This window comes from Mytilus californianus, unplaced genomic scaffold (assembly GCF_021869535.1).
Source record: "Mytilus californianus isolate M0D057914Y unplaced genomic scaffold, xbMytCali1.0.p SCAF_1, whole genome shotgun sequence".
Lineage (NCBI taxonomy): Eukaryota > Metazoa > Mollusca > Bivalvia > Mytilida > Mytilidae > Mytilus > Mytilus californianus.
In genome coordinates this window covers 60008024-60026187 of record NW_026262581.1, presented here as the reverse complement: position 1 = coordinate 60026187, position 18164 = coordinate 60008024, and the positions used below count along the sequence as shown (strand labels likewise).

The window sequence follows — 18164 nt, the reverse complement described above, 5'->3', positions numbered from 1 at the left end:
TGAAAATTACCGTGATTACCCACCCTTTGAAAATCGTCAAAGCTTAGCTTGGGATGCATACATCCATCTGATTAATTATGACACTAATCAATTTTCAACGACTTTCTCATATGTTCTAAAACATCAGAAGCTCAACGAAGAGATGCAATATGACACTTATCAATTGTTGACACCTTAGCCTTTAAATACAAAGACTTGGTGTAAGATTGTCAGAACGAACATTTCACAAGAAGAAGAAAGTCGAAAATAAATCTTAGATCTTTCCGGGTACTTACTAAGTGCTAATGACAAATTTACATTAGCACTAGTCTGTGCTTGGAGAGGGGATTGGGAATTTACATCTTAGAAGAAATACAGATGAAAATTTGAAAACATCAGTGAAGCCGAGAAAATTATTTTGAAATCTTTCCAGGTACTTGCTACGTGCTAATGATAATACAACATTAGCACTAGCCTGTGCTTGGAGAGAGATCAGAGGTTTAACATCACAACATCAAGAGATAATGAAAAAGAAAGGCAAGACGAGGACGACAGATTTACAGAACAATCTGATATCTTCCCAGGTACTTGTTATGTGCAAATGGTAAACAAACATTAGCACTAGCCTGTGCTTGGAGAGGAGTCGGAAATAGCTTCACCAACAGAAACACAGAAAAACTCAAAAGGTACCACTCATGTCCAAAATGTTTCCAGGTACTTGTTATGTGCTAATGATCAATACACATTAGGAATTTCGGAAAATTACGTCTAAACAGAAGGCATAAATATATATCAACGGTTCATTTTTCCCGAGGGACACGATGTGTGCAACTTTCCTTAAAATAGTAGCACTAGCTTGTGCTTGGAAAAATGTGCTTTATTTTCTTCATAAGGAAGTTACAGATTGATGCATGCTAGTTTTTAAAATGTCCGCTATTAATTATTCTGTGCTAATTCAAGAAAATTTACAAGCACTTGTCTGCACTGGGACACAAGTATGAAAGTAACGAAAAAAAATGTCATATCTTTGGCAAAATTTTAAATAACATTGAATATCTGAAATTAAAAAAAAAAAGCAAGAAAAAAACTATTAATATCTGAAAATTACCGTGATTACCCACCCTTTGAAAATCGTCAAAGCTTAGCTTGGGATGCATACATCGATCTGATTAATTATGACACTAATCAATATTCAACGACTTTCTCGTATGTTCTAAAACATCAGAAGCTCAACGAAGAGATGTAATGTGACACTTATCAATTGTTGACACCTTAGACTTTAAATACAAAGACTTGGTGTAAGATTGTCAGAACGAACATTTCACCAGAAGAAGAAAGTCGAAAATAAATCTTAGATCTTTCCGGGTACTTACTAAGTGCTAATGACAAATTTACATTAGCACTAGTCTGTGCTTGGAGAGGAGTCGGAAATAGCTTCACCAACAGAAACACAGAAGAACTCAAAAGGTACCACTCATGTCCAAAATGTTTCCAGGTACTTGTTATGTGCTAATGATCAATACACATTAGGAATTTCGGAAAATTACCTCTAAACAGAAGGCATAAATATATATCAACGGTTCATTTTTCCCGAGGGACACGATGTGTGCAACTTTCCTTAAAATAGTAGCACTAGCTTGTGCTTGGAAAAATGTGCTTTATTTTCTTCATAAGGAAGTTACAGATTGATGCATGCTAGTTTTTAAAATGTCCGCTATTAATTATTCTGTGCTAATTCAAGAAAATGTACAAGCACTTGTCTGCACTGGGACACAAGTATGAAAGTAACGAAAAAAAATGTCATATCTTTGGCAAAATTTTAAATAACATTGAATATCTGAAATTAAAAAAAAAAAGCAAGAAAAAAACTATTAATATCTGAAAATTACCGTGATTACCCACCCTTTGAAAATCGTCAAAGCTTAGCTTGGGATGCATACATCGATCTGATTAATTATGACACTAATCAATATTCAACGACTTTCTCATATGTTCTAAAACATCAGAAGCTCAACGAAGAGATGTAATGTGACACTTATCAATTGTTGACACCTTAGCCTTTAAATACAAAGACTTGGTGTAAGATTGTCAGAACGAACATTTCACCAGAAGAAGAAAGTCGAAAATAAATCTTAGATCTTTCCGGGTACTTACTAAGTGCTAATGACAAATTTACATTAGCACTAGTCTGTGCTTGGAGAGGGGATTGGGAATTTACATCTTAGAAGAAATACAGATGAAAGTTACCTCTAAACAGAAGGCATAGATATATATCAACGGTTCATTTTTCCAGGGACACGCTGTGTGCAACTTTCCTTAAAATAGTAGCACTAGCTTGTGCTTGGAAAAATGTGCTTTATTTTCTTCATAAGGAGGTTACAGATTGATGCATGCTAGTTTTTAAAATGTCCGCTATTAATTATTCTGTGCTAATTTAAGAAAATTTACAAGCACTAATCTGCACTGGGACACAAGTATGAAAGTAACGAAAAAAAATGTCATATCTTTGGCAAAATTTTAAATAACATTGAATATCTGAAATTTAAAAAAAAAAGCAAAAAAAAACTATTAATATCTAAAAATTACCGTGATAACCCACCCTTTGAAAATCGTCAAAGCTTAGCTTGGGATGCATACATCGATCTGATTAATTATGACACTAATCAATATTCAACGACTTTCTCATATGTTCTAAAACATCAGAAGCTCAACGAAGAGATGCAATATGACACTTATCAATTGTTGACACCAAAATTTTAAATAACATTGAATATCTAAAATTAAAAAAAAAAAGGAAAAAAAAACTATCAATATCTGAAAATTACCGTGATTACCCACCCTTTGAAAATCGTCAAAGCTTAGCTTGGGATGCATACATCCATCTGATTAATTATGACACTAATCAATTTTCAACGACTTTCTCATATGTTCTAAAACATCAGAAGCTCAACGAAGAGATGCAATATGACACTTATCAATTGTTGACACCTTAGCCTTTAAATACAAAGACTTGGTGTAAGATTGTCAGAACGAACATTTCACAAGAAGAAGAAAGTCGAAAATAAATCTTAGATCTTTCCGGGTACTTACTAAGTGCTAATGACAAATTTACATTAGCACTAGTCTGTGCTTGGAGAGGGGATTGGGAATTTACATCTTAGAAGAAATACAGATGAAAATTTGAAAACATCAGTGAAGCCGAGAAAATTATTTTGAAATCTTTCCAGGTACTTGCTACGTGCTAATGATAATACAACATTAGCACTAGCCTGTGCTTGGAGAGAGATCAGAGGTTTAACATCACAACATCAAGAGATAATGAAAAAGAAAGGCAAGACGAGGACGACAGATTTACAGAACAATCTGATATCTTCCCAGGTACTTGTTATGTGCAAATGGTAAACAAACATTAGCACTAGCCTGTGCTTGGAGAGGAGTCGGAAATAGCTTCACCAACAGAAACACAGAAAAACTCAAAAGGTACCACTCATGTCCAAAATGTTTCCAGGTACTTGTTATGTGCTAATGATCAATACACATTAGGAATTTCGGAAAATTACGTCTAAACAGAAGGCATAAATATATATCAACGGTTCATTTTTCCCGAGGGACACGATGTGTGCAACTTTCCTTAAAATAGTAGCACTAGCTTGTGCTTGGAAAAATGTGCTTTATTTTCTTCATAAGGAAGTTACAGATTGATGCATGCTAGTTTTTAAAATGTCCGCTATTAATTATTCTGTGCTAATTCAAGAAAATTTACAAGCACTTGTCTGCACTGGGACACAAGTATGAAAGTAACGAAAAAAAATGTCATATCTTTGGCAAAATTTTAAATAACATTGAATATCTGAAATTAAAAAAAAAAAGCAAGAAAAAAACTATTAATATCTGAAAATTACCGTGATTACCCACCCTTTGAAAATCGTCAAAGCTTAGCTTGGGATGCATACATCGATCTGATTAATTATGACACTAATCAATATTCAACGACTTTCTCGTATGTTCTAAAACATCAGAAGCTCAACGAAGAGATGTAATGTGACACTTATCAATTGTTGACACCTTAGACTTTAAATACAAAGACTTGGTGTAAGATTGTCAGAACGAACATTTCACCAGATGAAGAAAGTCGAAAATAAATCTTAGATTTTTCCGGGTACTTACTAAGTGCTAATGACAAATTTACATTAGCACTAGTCTGTGCTTGGAGAGGGGATTGGGAATTTACATCTTAGAAGAAATACAGATGAAAATTTGAAAACATCAGTGAAGCCGAGAAAATTATTTTGAAATCTTTCCAGGTACTTGCTACGTGCTAATGATAATACAACATTAGCACTAGCCTGTGCTTGGAGAGAGATCAGAGGTTTAACATCACAACATCAAGAGATAATGAAAAAGAAAGGCAAGACGAGGACGACAGATTTACAGAACAATCTGATATCTTCCCAGGTACTTGTTATGTGCAAATGGTAAACAAACATTAGCACTAGCCTGTGCTTGGAGAGGAGTCGGAAATAGCTTCACCAACAGAAACACAGAAAAACTCAAACGGTACCACTCATGTCCAAAATGTTTCCAGGTACTTGTTATGTGCTAATGATCAATACACATTAGGAATTTCGGAAAATTACGTCTAAACAGAAGGCATAAATATATATCAACGGTTCATTTTTCCCGAGGGACACGATGTGTGCAACTTTCCTTAAAATAGTAGCACTAGCTTGTGCTTGGAAAAATGTGCTTTATTTTCTTCATAAGGAAGTTACAGATTGATGCATGCTAGTTTTTAAAATGTCCGCTATTAATTATTCTGTGCTAATTCAAGAAAATTTACAAGCACTTGTCTGCACTGGGACACAAGTATGAAAGTAACGAAAAAAAATGTCATATCTTTGGCAAAATTTTAAATAACATTGAATATCTGAAATTAAAAAAAAAAAGCAAGAAAAAAACTATTAATATCTGAAAATTACCGTGATTACCCACCCTTTGAAAATCGTCAAAGCTTAGCTTGGGATGCATACATCGATCTGATTAATTATGACACTAATCAATATTCAACGACTTTCTCGTATGTTCTAAAACATCAGAAGCTCAACGAAGAGATGTAATGTGACACTTATCAATTGTTGACACCTTAGACTTTAAATACAAAGACTTGGTGTAAGATTGTCAGAACGAACATTTCACCAGAAGAAGAAAGTCGAAAATAAATCTTAGATCTTTCCGGGTACTTACTAAGTGCTAATGACAAATTTACATTAGCACTAGTCTGTGCTTGGAGAGGGGATGGGGAATTTACATCTTAGAAGAAATACAGATGAAAGTTACCTCTAAACAGAAGGCATAGATATATATCAACGGTTCATTTTTCCAGGGACACGCTGTGTGCAACTTTCCTTAAAATAGTAGCACTAGCTTGTGCTTGGAAAAATGTGCTTTATTTTCTTCATAAGGAGGTTACAGATTGATGCATGCTAGTTTTTAAAATGTCCGCTATTAATTATTCTGTGCTAATTTAAGAAAATTTACAAGCACTAATCTGCACTGGGACACAAGTATGAAAGTAACGAAAAAAAATGTCATATCTTTGGCAAAATTTTGAATAACATTGAATATCTGAAATTTAAAAAAAAAAGCAAAAAAAAACTATTAATATCTAAAAATTACCGTGATAACCCACCCTTTGAAAATCGTCAAAGCTTAGCTTGGGATGCATACATCGATCTGATTAATTATGACACTAATCAATATTCAACGACTTTCTCATATGTTCTAAAACATCAGAAGCTCAACGAAGAGATGCAATATGACACTTATCAATTGTTGACACCAAAATTTTAAATAACATTGAATATCTAAAATTAAAAAAAAAAGGAAAAAAAAACTATCAATATCTGAAAATTACCGTGATTACCCACCCTTTGAAAATCGTCAAAGCTTAGCTTGGGATGCATACATCCATCTGATTAATTATGACACTAATCAATTTTCAACGACTTTCTCATATGTTCTAAAACATCAGAAGCTCAACGAAGAGATGTAATATGACACTTATCAATTGTTGACACCTTAGCCTTTAAATACAAAGACTTGGTGTAAGATTGTCAGAACGAACATTTCACAAGAAGAAGAAAGTCGAAAATAAATCTTAGATCTTTCCGGGTACTTACTAAGTGCTAATGACAAATTTACATTAGCACTAGTCTGTGCTTGGAGAGGGGATTGGGAATTTACATCTTAGAAGAAATACAGATGAAAATTTGAAAACATCAGTGAAGCCGAGAAAATTATTTTGAAATCTTTCCAGGTACTTGCTACGTGCTAATGATAATACAACATTAGCACTAGCCTGTGCTTGGAGAGAGATCAGAGGTTTAACATCACAACATCAAGAGATAATGAAAAAGAAAGGCAAGACGAGGACGACAGATTTACAGAACAATCTGATATCTTCCCAGGTACTAGTTATGTGCAAATGGTAAACAAACATTAGCACTAGCCTGTGCTTGGAGAGGAGTCGGAAATAGCTTCACCAACAGAAACACAGAAGAACTCAAAAGGTACAACTCATGTCCAAAATGTTTCCAGGTACTTGTTATGTGCTAATGATCAATACACATTAGGAATTTCGGAAAATTACCTCTAAACAGAAGGCATAAATATATATCAACGGTTCATTTTTCCCGAGGGACACGATGTGTGCAACTTTCCTTAAAATAGTAGCACTAGCTTGTGCTTGGAAAAATGAGCTTTATTTTCTTCATAAGGAAGTTACAGATTGATGCATGCTAGTTTTTAAAATGTCCGCTATTAATTATTCTGTGCTAATTCAAGAAAATTTACAAGCACTTGTCTGCACTGGGACACAAGTATGAAAGTAACGAAAAAAATGTCATATCTTTGGCAAAATTTTAAATAACATTGAATATCTGAAATTTAAAAAAAAAAGCAAAAAAAAACTATTAATATCTAAAAATTACCGTGATAACCTGAGACTACTATAAAACATATGTGTTATAGTAGTCTCAGTGATAACCCACCCTTTGAAAATCGTCAAAGCTTAGCTTGGGATGCATACATCGATCTGATTAATTATGACACTAATCAATATTCAACGACTTTCTCATATGTTCTAAAACATCAGAAGCTCAACGAAGAGATGTAATGTGACACTTATCAATTGTTGACACCTTAGCCTTTAAATACAAAGACTTGGTGTAAGATTGTCAGAACGAACATTTCACCAGAAGAAGAAAGTCGAAAATAAATCTTAGATCTTTCCGGGTACTTACTAAGTGCTAATGACAAATTTACATTAGCACTAGTCTGTGCTTGGAGAGGGGATTGGGAATTTACATCTTAGAAGAAATACAGATGAAAGTTACCTCTAAACAGAAGGCATAGATATATATCAACGGTTCATTTTTCCAGGGACACGCTGTGTGCAACTTTCCTTAAAATAGTAGCACTTGCTTGTGCTTGGAAAAATGTGCTTTATTTTCTTCATCAGGAAGTTGCAGATTAATGTATGCTAGTTTTGAAAATGTTCGCTATTATTTATTCTGTGTTAATTTAGGAAAATTTACTAGCATTAGTCTGCACTGGGACACAAGTATGAAAGTAAAGAAAAAAATGTCATATCTTTGGCATCAAAGATGAAGACAACAGATCTACGCAAACAATCTGATATCTTCCCAGGTACTTGTATTGTGGAAATGGGTAACAAACATTAGCACTAGCCTGTGCTTGCAGATGAATCGGAAATTACCTCACCACAGAGATGACGTTAAACATACAGGTGACAATTCGGTCCCAAATCCTTCCAGGGACATGTTATGTGCTAATGGTCAATAAGTATTAGCACTAGCTTGTGCTTGTAGGGAATTTGGAGATAGTATCAACATAACAGAGGTCGTGGATGCCTTTCTACATAAGAAAGAAATTGGTTGAAGAATGTTCATCTTAAATTTGTCCCCTAGTACTTATTATGTGCTAGTTTAAGAAAAGTTACAATCACTAGTCTGTACTGGGAGACAAGTTTAAAAGTCATCATTTATTTAAGTCGAATATATCAAATCCTTAGTCTATCAATGATTCAAATATATCAAATGTGTAAAAAAAACATTTTGGAGAAAAGCTCAGTAAGAAATATTTCTCAGAGAAACAAAGTCAGAGAGGAAAATCTCCTAATGATATTATAATTTAAGCACTAGCTTGTGCTTGGAGAGAGATTAGAGATATAACACCACAAACCAAGAAGAAAAGAAACAGAAAACAAAGATGAAGACAACAGATCTACAGCAACAATCTGATATTTTCTCAAGTACTTGCTAGGTGCTAATGACAAAATTGTAAGTTCATTAATGTTTATATTAGGTCCTGATTATTAAGTTCAATATTTCATGATAAAAAGACATGTGGGAAAGTTAAGTAGAACTCTTTTTGTGAAAGTCTTACTTTAAAGCGTTGATTTTTACATTCTAAATAGGCAAAAACATGTGAAACTGCGAGCTACTGCTCACTGAAGATACCCCCACCCAAATATTTCGGTAAACAGGAAATTGTTGAGTGATGAATCTGAAAACGCATCACACGGTAAAGCTGACTTATATAAACCCTGAAACCAAATTTCAGAAATCCTTATGATGTAGTTCATGAGAAAGATGCGACGAAAAATATTCATGGGACGGATGGAGGGACAGACAGAGGTCATGAAAACAGTATACCCCCACACTTTTTTAACGCGGGGGGTATAGAAAAAAAAGAGATTTTTGCGAAATTTGACAAAAATCGTCTGGAATTCAACCAAATTAAGGCCTAGGAAACATAGAGTGCAGGCACCGACAAACTAAATATTCTTGTCAGATATGTAATGTCAAAAAAAAACTATGTAAAAACATCTTTTGTTGATGCATGCGCTCTATGTTTCCTGTCTAAATAATCAATGGATATTTACCCGTTTTCATTGAATTTTCGTGGATAATCAAATCAAAAATACTGTTTTTTGTGATGTCATGTATAAAACGCAATACGTAAATTTTTTAACAAAAAGATATATTTCGTATCTAGTTCTTCTATTAGCTATGATTCATTGTGATATTAGTCATTACATTCTAATTTGAAATTTTTGCCATTTTAGGGCCTGATCAAACATACTCCTTTGGGTTGTGAACAATTCTAAAATATGACAATACATGTACACCATATAGTAATGAAAATTCATTGTAAAATTAATTCATTTTATTATTCAGCTTTTTCACTTATGAATACTTGGCTTACATCTCTTCAGAACTCCCATACACTGACAACAACAGATTATACACAAATACACAATGTTTGTGTAATCTGATGTACAGATTGTAAGCTCTATATATCTTTATACACAAGGTCATATTTGGGAATATTTTCTTGATCTAATGGACTTTTGATCATCACTTTGCCCTTCATTGCACCTCTAAAGATCATCTCCACAACATCTATAAAATCTTGTTTAGTTTTAAAACTTCCAATAAATTTGGTGTGATCAGGAGTCCTGCAAAGAAATATATTCCAATATAAATCAATTGTTTTCTCATTAAACACAGATATAACATGTAAATCTTTACATGGGTTTAACTCAATATATAAAACAAGCACAGAAACAAAATGAAGACTGAATGGTATTAAAGTTTGAAAACATCACAGTAAACATGATTTATTGAATGTTGTTTGATAACATATATTTCATGGATATTCAGGAAAAGAGCACATTATAGATAATTATAGAAGAGTCAGCCAAGCTAGAGGACCTGAAATTTGGACCCCTATGGAGAAAATAGGATATGCTGGATATGTGTGATCACAAATTTTCCTTTGCAACAGGCCAACAAACACCCGTCAAAGATTGGTTCAAGATAAATTTTTTGATTGTGCATAGAGTATGGCATAAAGCATTTGATTGAAAGTCCCACATCGAACATGAAATGGCTTTATATTTTTACATTCCACTCAACTAAACAGACATCTCTCAGCTCAGGTGTTACTGCCTTAAGAGAGGCGACAGATACCAAAGGGACATTCAAACTCATAAGTCGAAAATAAACGGACAACACCATAGCAAAAAAAGAAAAAGATCAACAGACACACAACTTTATGGTATTTATGCCACAACATAGTAAACTACAGACTGAGCAACATGAACCCCACCAAAAACTTGGGGTGATCTCAGGTGCTCCGGAGGGGTAAGCAGATCCTGTTCCACATGTGGCACCCGTCCTGTTGCTCATGTTAGTACAAACCTGGTGATAGGTCTAATTTGGTAGGACACATTCGGTGAAAAGGGGACTGGATTGTAGTTACGACAATAGGAAACATATCCGTTGTCATCTGTGAAACGGATATTCCATATTATGGCATAACAGTCAACCAACGTGATGGGGTCCGTAAAATTTACGAAGTGATGATTTCAACTTCACCACTTGGAACTCTTGGTTTGATAGCTTCCTTGTGAGCAGCAAGAGAGTTTTTTTTCAAAATTTTAAGCAGGGAATTTAAAAGGACTCTATTGAAAAACAAAAGGCTCCCAGGAACCTGAACTGCTCACCTGGATAAATTTATAAATCTGGCAGTCATTTTTCACATACTTAAATATATTTTGATTAATTTGATCTAGACCCACTCAGAGAATATTACAAATAAAGAGCTGTGCCATGAGCGCATGATACATACATCACTTTTTTCAATGAATAAAAGTTCCATAACTCCCCAATGTCATATCAGTTTTCAGGGTAACAGCCAAAAACTTCAAAATATTGTTAAAAATGGACATTTCAGGGGCACTTACCCCAAAATGGGTGGTCAAAATTTTCTGAAAATTTTAGGGCAGATAGATATTGACCTACTGATAATTTTAACAGTTAGATGTTTTTATTTTTGAGATATCAGCCAAAAATTGCAGCTTTACCCCTAAGTCCTATTTGACCTATGCTGGCCAAGTTTTTCATCCTACAGGTTGCACTTTGTAAATACAGCTGTTTCTCAAACCACGCCTCTTTTGGGGAGATATATAATATTCATAGATATGTTAATTTGTTAATGTACTGGTTCCCATTTATGATCTCTGTGCTTCCTCTCATAGAGACATCACTTGGGAATGTAACCAGTATAGAAAAACATGGTAGCGCCTAAATTTTAATTCTTAGGAGGTCCAAATATGAAGGTAAGGGTAGTATAGAATTTTAGTATAAGTTTAAACTCTTAGAAGTTCAGGGCATATAAATGTTGAAAATATGCCGCACAGCCCTATATTTTGACCTTTGAATAAAATAGTAGTGCATATAAACTTTCCGTTCTGGGATATAATTTTTCACGAAACTTCATAGTAAAAGTGTCACAGTTTTAGCCGCAAAGGGAGTTCCTATGGGAAATTGCATTGTCTATATTTACAGAATTGCAACCTATATAGGGTTAAAAAATAGAACATACAGAATTTCACAAAATCTGGTTTATCTCAGAGATTTTAAAGAATTTAACTCAAATATGAAGTTTTATAAATTTTTCATGAAGATTGAGAAAATCCTGAGCCTTAACTATGATGACTCAGCATAAATTCACAGTTTACAGTATGCATGGTTTACTTAAAGCCCTGAATTCAAAATAAATTCACAATATATGCCTATTTGTGATTTAAATTGTTTAGAAGTGTTTATATTTACTCTTCGCAGTCATTGCAACTCATTGATCCTTCCTAAATAATTTTGTTGGGTTATTTTTGTCCTGTCGATAACCCAAAAGTAAGCCGTAACACCTAAATGTGTTTTTTTGTGACCGCGGCATTAAAAAGTACAAGCTGAAATTACAAAAAGACCTCAATAAAACTTACAATAGTGTGTTCTATCCTAAATATATACTAAATATTCCACATTGCTAGAAACAAGGAAAATATTTAGGAAATGTGAGGCCCCAGGGGGCAAAAAACAGAAAAAAATGCCTACCCTGGGTCATAAAACAGATAATTTAACTTGTAAATGCTATGATTTTATTATTTTCAAGGTCTTTTGTAAACAAAACAATAACTGTGCTGGAAAGTTATGCAAAAATAAGATGTAAGCAGTCATTTCTATCAAACTTTTAGTGAATTTATGCACCAGACTGATATCTTCTTAAATACAATTTTGCAAATATGGCTTTGTTTAGACACTTCTAGTTCATACATTAACTAACTTATGTTAGTTATATGGTTAGAGATGATGCTGTTGTGACAAGAATTCTTAACTGACCATTTGAGACAGAAATTGTGAACTTTCATTGACAAATAGGCATACAGTAAGATGTGGACTGGAGACACAAGCAGGATTGGATACTTTGTATAATCTTGAATGTTGGAATGATTAACTTCTAAACAATACATTTATAGTATTCTAAAATGCTTTCAATTTGTTATCAGAATAGTTTCAAACATGTTTTAGACATTTCATGTCAGAAAACATGCACATAGGGTAAGCTGGCAATGGTTAAAGTCTTGTTTTCAAATTCTTTAAAAAACTGAAACAGGGGTAGGGGTATAAAATGTACTGTAAAAGGAAACTTAGAGTATATGCAGTGATTTCCTTAAGGCTATAATTCTGATAAATAAGTATTGTTGTGAGAAAAAGTGTTTTTAGAAGGTTTTCTATTTGAATAAATGTTTGTATAGGTTGCACTTTGTAAATACAGCTGTTTCTCAAACCACGCCTCTTTTGGGGAGATATATAATATTCATAGATATGTTAATTTGTTAATGTACTGGTTCCCATTTATGATCTCTGTGCTTCCTCTCATAGAGACATCACTTGGGAATGTAACCAGTATAGAAAAACATGGTAGCGCCTAAATTTTAATTCTTAGGAGGTCCAAATATGAAGGTAAGGGTAGTATAGAATTTTAGTATAAGTTTAAACTCTTAGAAGTTCAAGGCATATAAATGTTGAAAATATGCCGCACAGCCCTATATTTTGACCTTTGAATAAAATAGTAGTGCATATAAACTTTCCGTTCTGGGATATAATTTTTCACGAAACTTCATAGTAAAAGTGTCACAGTTTTAGCCGCAAAGGGAGTTCCTATGGGAAATTGCATTGTCTATATTTACAGAATTGCAACCTACAGGAATGAAATCAGTAATCTTTGTACACATAAATGATAAGTGTAATTTCATTTGGCTTTGTGATTTCTGAGGAGGGACAGATGATGTACGAAGACGAAAAATGAAAAGATATGGCATAAGCTCATATTGCCCTTAAGAGCCTAGTGAGCTAAAACATACCATAAAATTTTTGCATTTGTTTTGTGTTTGAGCCCCTTTTATATCAGAAATATTAAGACCTATCGCAAATCCATTGACATGCTACATTGACAAAATCTAATAAGCAATAGGAAAGAAAAACTGGATCAAAATCAGGTAGAATGTCAAAGTTAAAAGTGAAAATAAGTGTTTTTGATACTACTCAGTTTCTTGTTTGGAAATAAGTTAGGCTAAAATCACCATTTAAATACTTAACTTCCATTAAATACCAAAAATTATTGCCATAAAAATTTCAAGAGGATTAATCTATTTGAATAAAAGTTACTACACAGAAACCATTATGTCTTCAGAGAGAAGATAACCATAACAACAATAGTGCCATACTATTATACCATCACAAAAATGTAAACACTAATTGATAGTTTTCCATTGATGTAATTTGAGTTGGAGTTATTCCCCTTGGCTGACATGTAAGAGGGGGAAAACTGGTTGATTTTCTCACTTGACTAACTAAATTGAAACATGTGGTACAGGCAATTCTGTTTAAAGATCCTTGCTAGGTTGTGGGGATGAATTCTAAAAGGCTAAAAACAAATGAAATTTGCACAGATAACAACTTTTGCAAGTCTAGCGGTCAGTATAACAATTGAATTTTGTTGATTTATGAATGAATTGGCATACATTGCCCTCCAACATGGCGGCAAATGAAAAAAGAATTAACTAAATTTATGTTAAGAAGTAAATTTTCTTTAATGAAAAAATTGCTTCACCACATAAATTCTTTTACTTTGACACAATGAGACAAGTTATTGTATGTTTGAACCTTTTGGTAACAACCTATCAGTTATTTGTCCACAATACAGTCAAAGAACATCACAAACTGTATAATTGAACAATAAGTAGGTAAAGTATTTCAGATTCCCAAATAGTGATAAGGGCAATTGATAAATCTTTAGACCGTAAGTAGCATGGAATATCACTGCATATAAAGTTATAAAATCATCTTGCTCTTCCAATTTCAAGTCTACAAAAAATTCATAGCTCAAAGGAAATAAGAAAACTGACTCATATTTGAATAAGCAAATTAATCCATGAAAATAATATGGGAGATAACTCATAATAAAAACATAAACTCAAAGTGGCCAATCATAACTTATATTATTCCATTTTAGTGATATTTCTTTACTCAACTTTTTTTTCTCTATTTCGAATAAAATAGAAGTGCTATAAGATAGCTGAAACATTAATTTCATGGAACTACTTTTTTTTTTATTATCCAAGATTTCTATTTCTTACCCCCAATCAACTTTTATGTGCTGTGCATTGAAAAAGAAGATGGTTGATGGAATAAGTGTAATGTCAAAGTATCTGGTGTAGACTGGAATACTATCAACATCTACTGTGTATATGGCTGCCATTTTCTTCAACTCTGGAATAAGTTTTGACAGCTATAATGAATTAAAAAAGACAAGATTATAGTACTAATATAATTCAATACACAGCATCATAACACATTTTTTAAATTCTCCTTGACAGCATGAAGCTAAGGGACAAATCACAAAAATAATATATAGCAGCTTTTTCAGCACAAATCACATCAAATTAGTGTATCAGAACAGTCGAACAAACAAACAGATACTGTAAACCAAATTATAATGGCGAATATTTAATTTCGTGATTAGATCTTTCTAGCCGATTTTGCATCAAATAATTTTCATGATCTTCTTATTTTGTTGTTGTATTTATATAAGGAAGATCCATGTTTTACTGATTTGTGACGATAAACATTCATGTTCTTTTTCTACTCGAGAAAGTAACAAAAATCAAAGTGCTTGTTTTGGCCTAAGTCGTTTGGGTCATATACCAGTTAGGCCATAATAAAATTCACAGTTTTCTTTTTATTCAACCCGACAGTATATCAATGTTTATGCTCTCATTTTTTTTTTAAATTACATCTTAGTATTTGATAATTTTCCAAACATTATTTTTAATGCTGTTTCATATGCATGATATGTAAGAATGTACAAATTGAAAAGGTAACAGTCTGAATGTACATCCATTTACTACAAGAGTCCTCATGATAATCATGAAGCAGGGCACCCAAATAGTATCTGTCCACAAGTACCTGTGGAATCCATAAGCATTTTTATATGTTGTCAATCCCTGCAAAGTACCAGAGTCATCAGACCTTCCTGATTCTAACTACTTAGGCTCAAACTTCAATAGAATGTGATTGTGTCTCACTGAACATTTAAATACAAGCATTGTGAACTCTGGTTGTTTCTTGTTAATTGTAAGAAAATTTCTAGTGCTTTGTCTGTTGCCAGTTCAATCTTTCTTGTATTGTTACCTGTTATCTCTTATACCATTATTTAAGGTTAAGGGCATTTCCTGTACTGATTTTTATTGTATGCTCTTTTCTGTGTGTTTTGTTAGCAAACTGATCCAGATTAAGAAGAGGGGGAGGGTTAAGATCTACATAAAAAACACACCAAATTCAATTATTAAAAGCTAGCAAAAAGAAATCTACCTGCTATGAAATTCTCCCAACACTGTGCATTGTATTTATTCTCAGCCTGAATGGCTAATCACATATACTGTGGATTCATTTATTTTCGTGGGTACTAATTTTCGTGGATAAAGGAACACTTGCATTTTCGTGGATATTTAATTTCATGGTTTTGCTAAAGTCCCCAAACAAACTAACAGATAATGTGGCATTCGTTGAACATTTAAATTTGTGGTCACCCATACCCATGAAATCAACGAAAATTGTTATCACACGAATATTAATGAATCCACAGTATATATACATGTAGGGGCCTTGGTGGTCTATGTAGTTCATCTGCAGTGATCAAAAGCATGTCAACTCTGAAGATATGAGATTGAACCCCACTCCTGGCAGGTTCTGTTTGATTCAGATTTCAATTGACAAGGATTGCAAGTTTTTCTTGCCAAAGGTTGGTAGTTCTGCTCGGTACCCATCTTACTCCACAAATCTTATCTGACCACCATGGTATAACCAACTTCAATGAAAGTGGTGTTAAGGTTCATCATAACAAATGGACAAATATGGCCGTATTTTCACCTCAAAAACTACTCTGTGTACAGACTTACCTGTAGAGTTTGCAAAGTTTTAAGGCCTGGCATCCACTAGATATATAAAAGTTAAATTTATTTTGCATATCAGAAAGATAAAATCATTTTTGGATTTTGATGGGCATTTTTTTTCCTTTCTGCAGAAGATGTAAAAATAAACAAAGACCTGAGTTGCATTTGATATGGTCCACTCAATTCCTACCTTTAACTCACCTATAGATGTGTAGATATCTATTGTCCATGCCAATCAAGGACAATCAATACAATACAAACCAGTTGTTACCTGAGAGGGAGCATCTCAAAATTGTTTCCCAACTTAGTTAATTTTAACACCTTCTGCAGGAACGAAAAAAAATGCCCATCATAATCCAAACAAGATTTCATCTTTCTGATATGCAAAATAATTTTAACTTTTATATATCAAGTGGATGCCAGGCCTTAAAACTTTCCAAACTGTACAGGTAAGTCTGTACATAGAGTAGTTATTGAGGTGAAAATACGGCCATATTTGTCCATTTGTTATGATGAACCTTAAACAACAACAAAGAAATAGGCTAATCATTTATATTAAAAAGATATGCAGTAACCTTGTATTTGTTAATTCTTTCATAATCTATGATACAATTGAAAATTGTCACAATATGACATGGAATGGAAGTAAAAAAGGCCATTAAACCAATCAACTGATCAATGCCAAACATGTATAGGCGACATGATGGGCGAATTGGTTTATGGCTAAACCCTTTTGGGATTTCGCGTCCAGAGTGATTTTCAGATTTTGCCATCCTTAGTATAAATATTATTTCTGTCATGTTTTTTCTTAAGGTTCATCATAACAAATGGATAAATATGACCGTATTTTCACCTCAAAAACAACTCTGTGTACAGACTTACCTGCACAGTTTGGAAAGTTTTAAGGCCTGGCATCCACTAGATATATAAAAGTTAAAATTATTTTGCATATCAGAAAGATGAAATCTTGTTTGGATTATGATGGGCATTTTTTTTCGTTCCTGCAGAAGGTGTAAAAATTAACTAAGTTGGGGAAACAACTTTGAGATGCTCCCTCTCAGGTAACAACTGGTTTATATTGTATTGATTGACCTTGATTGGCATGGACAATAGATATCTACACATCTATAGGTGAGTTAAAGGTAAGAATGGAGTGGACCGTATCAAATGCAACTCAGGTGTTTGTTTATTTTTATATCTTCTGCAGGAAGGAAAAAAAATGCCCATCAAAATCCAAAAACCATTTTATCTTTCTGATATGCAAAATAAATTTAACTTTTATATATCTAGTGGATGCCAGGCCTTAAAACTTTCCAAACTGTACAGGTAAGTCTGTACACAGAGTAGTTTTTGAGGTGAAAATACGGCCATATTTGTCCATTTGTTATGATGAACCTTAAGGCAATAAACCTTGATTATGGATTAATTCTGAATATTTTTCTTACTATATGATCTAGTTGCATGCAAGTGACATCCTTTTCTCTGCCAAATCTCAAAACAAGAACCACATCTTCTGTTTTCCTAATGACTTCATCAACCTCCTGTTTTGTCAATAGCTGAGGAATAATAAAACTCATTTCACATCTCTACTTTCTGTTTCTTCTTTCGTTTTATAATCAGTCACTTATATCAATGAAAAAAAAATGTTGTTTTTTTTTAAATTCGTTAATTATAATTAGATGAATCATGATAATTTTTTTCGGGTAAAAGATTAATTATATAAAAAATAATAACCAAATAAAATATATTATCTATTAATCATTTTAAAATAGGAAACGTTATAAATTGTATATTCGGAAATACA

At 33.2% G+C, this 18164-nt stretch overlaps 1 protein-coding gene across 1 annotated transcript; it reads right to left on the bottom strand.

Moving 5' to 3' along the window:
• Window positions 1–9210: 9210 nt before the first annotated feature.
• Window positions 9211–17973, bottom strand: LOC127705264 (thioredoxin-like protein 4B). The gene is made up of 3 exons (XM_052209597.1): window positions 17806–17973; window positions 14546–14697; window positions 9211–9520 (listed from the first exon to the last, which is right to left on the bottom strand). Exons 1-3 carry the CDS (start codon window positions 17935–17937, stop codon window positions 9355–9357), a joined length of 450 nt encoding a protein of 149 aa, XP_052065557.1. The 5' UTR covers window positions 17938–17973; the 3' UTR covers window positions 9211–9354.
• Window positions 17974–18164: the final 191 nt, after the last annotated feature.